The sequence below is a fragment of the Capsicum annuum genome, unplaced genomic scaffold, assembly GCF_002878395.1.
Source record: "Capsicum annuum cultivar UCD-10X-F1 unplaced genomic scaffold, UCD10Xv1.1 ctg43210, whole genome shotgun sequence".
Taxonomy (NCBI): domain Eukaryota; kingdom Viridiplantae; phylum Streptophyta; class Magnoliopsida; order Solanales; family Solanaceae; genus Capsicum; species Capsicum annuum.
In genome coordinates, this window is record NW_025850666.1 from 1 (window position 1) to 2,611 (window position 2,611).

Below are 2,611 nucleotides of genomic sequence, written 5' to 3' on the forward strand. Positions count from 1 at the left end.
GTACTACCTGCTTCCTGGAGAGCATGAGCCAGATCCATATCGTTCTTGCAAAAGTAAAAATTTTTGTTCCAAAGGTTATGTTTATGGCTGCTGTAGCACGTCCTCGATTTAATGAAAGTGGAATTGAGTTGTTTTCTAGAAAAATAGGTATTTTTTTGTTTGTAGTGAAGGATCCAGCTAAGCGGAATAGCAGAAATCGAACAGCAGGAACTATGGAAACAAAGCCCATTCAGTCAGTAACTAAAGATATCACTAGAGCTTGCTTGATAGAGAAAGTTCTTCCTGCTATTAGAGCAAAATGGCCAGCTTCTAATTCAAATAATCCTACCTTTTTACAACAAGATAATGCAAGGCCACATATTGGTAACAATGATTTGGAATTTATTGAAGCTGCTCGACAAGATGGATTTGACATTAGATTGTGTTTTCAACCATCGAACAGTCCAGATTTAAATGTTTTAAATCTTTGTTTTTTTAGAGAAATCCAAAGTTTTCAATATCAAAAGGCCCCTAAAAATGTTGATGAATTAGTGGAAGCAGTGGAAAGATCTTTTGATGAAATGAAAGCGAAACAACTCAATCATGTATTTCTTACTTTACAATCTTGTATGATTGAGGTGATGAAAGATAGTGGCAGCAATAATTACAAAGTGCCTCATTTGAACAAAAATGGACTAGAAAGAGAAGAAAACCTTCCTCTCCAACTTCATTGTGATATTGGAACCGTCAATAAAGATTTGGCTCTATTTCAACAATGATATGGGTTATTACTATGGTAAAGCTCTTTATTTTGAAGTTGGAATGGTGTTTTTTCAAGTAGTATGTAGAAGTACTGTACTACTTTTGTGTATAGTCGTAGTGATCATCATGTAACTTTTACAATGATGTTTTGTCAAATATGTTAGGAGTACTATTTTTGTGTACAGACATGGTGATCATAAGATATTTTTTGTACTCATGAATAACTCTACTTGCAATGATATAAGTCCCACCAACTTATATATACTTACACGTCTTTTTCTAGCTTTATTGATGTTTTATGCTTCTATTTGTTTCTTACTTTCTTATCATATAATAGAGGGCGGCGTAAATGGAAGGAAGGAGAAAAGGGAAGTGGGAGTCATACCGTCACATTTGTATGAATTTTTATTTTTAAACTAGGAAGTCTATTTCGAGAACAATTAATTGAATGTTAAAGAGTTTGTGCAGACCAAATATATTTGGATAGCATGAGGATGTCAATTGTTCAGGGGAACTAACTGAAAACAGTTGAAATCAATGTCGCGATTATGAGAGACCTTAGTTTATGCAAAAGGGTGTGGTATAGTTTCACTAATAAAGGTGGCACCCTCAGCTATTATGCAAAGAGCAGTAGCTACGCTCCATAAAGACAACATATTGGGAATGGTAACATTTTGTCAGGATGCTCTAAGCTAATAGTGTCTATTGCAATTCTTCTCTCATGATGAATAAGATTGGTAATCACGATCCCGAGAAGAGTCATGTTTTGGTTTCTCCGAGTGACCTTTGTCTACTGAACGATGACTCCTTTCCTTATACTTTTTCTTGTCCCGTTCAAAATCGTCTCGCTCCCTTTCCCTGTCAGATATCCTACCACTATCATGTTCATGAGACTTTAGTCTTCCTTGATCCTTACTCTTGATAAAATTTATTGTCCTTTATCTGTGACATTTAGTTTTCTTTCATGTTATTGATTTGTTTTTTCTATTTATACTTTACTGTTTATGGCCGTTGACTGGTGCACACTGTAATTGAAAGTTTGCATCTGAAGTTTTCTTGGTATTGATATCCTCACTTTAGGATGTTATTCATTGAGAGAATGGTAACTTCCTTGTTATGTTTGTTAAATTTGGTGATCTGTGACTCACTCTCACTGTTGTCGAGTGACTGAACATTTAATCATAAGTTGACAGTGTGATGATCTGTGTTTATGTTGAAATATCACAGAACATGGGCTAGCCTATGTACTTCTGGTGAAGAGAGAGCATAGAAAGGAGAAACGTAAGGTTGTGAATGGTGGGAAAGCAAATAGGAGTGTGTCATCTGTGTTGACCTACTTTAAAAAATGAAAAGGTCGGGCTGTTAACTTTACTATTTTATGGTGGTTGTTGAAGACTGGCTTCTTGAAGAGATCTCCGAGAGGTGCATTACATCAGCTTGATATTTGTTGGAAACTAAGTATTCGGTGCGGGAGTAAATAAGTGCAGAAACTAAAAACAAAATTGTAGGAAATTGTTTTGTTCTGTATTTTCATTTTTGTGGTAATACATGTGAAGTGGAAGTACGTTGAAGCTGAGGTCGACAATAATTAATACTCGAAAGATTAACAAAAAGCATTTTGCTGTGGAGTGAACTTCAGATCACGGTGCTTCTAAAAGGATCAAACATTCATCAAGACAAAGTGAAATGGACATTTTCTACTCATGTTTAGAGTTTGTAAAAAATATGCTTGTTATACTGCTTGTTCAGACATACAATATTTTCTTACTTGATGTTGTTGCATTCGAATTTGGAAAGCAAATTACACGGCTGACTTATTAATATAGGATATCATATCATGTGCTATGTCGGAAATGCACTCCTATTAATG

The 2,611-nt window shown here is 35.0% G+C and overlaps 1 protein-coding gene across 1 annotated transcript; it reads left to right on the forward strand.

Moving 5' to 3' along the window:
* The first annotated feature begins 83 nt into the window (after window positions 1-83).
* Window positions 84-758, forward strand: LOC124892008. The gene has a single exon (XM_047403491.1). The coding sequence runs from the start codon at window positions 84-86 to the stop codon at window positions 756-758; it is 675 nt and encodes a 224-aa protein (XP_047259447.1).
* The last annotated feature ends 1,853 nt before the right edge of the window (window positions 759-2,611 follow it).

What these genes read in the sequence shown, in the direction of transcription:
- LOC124892008 (XM_047403491.1), top strand. Translation starts at nt 84, where the DNA reads ATGGCTGCTGTAGCACGTCCTCGATTTAATGAAAGTGGAATTGAGTTG.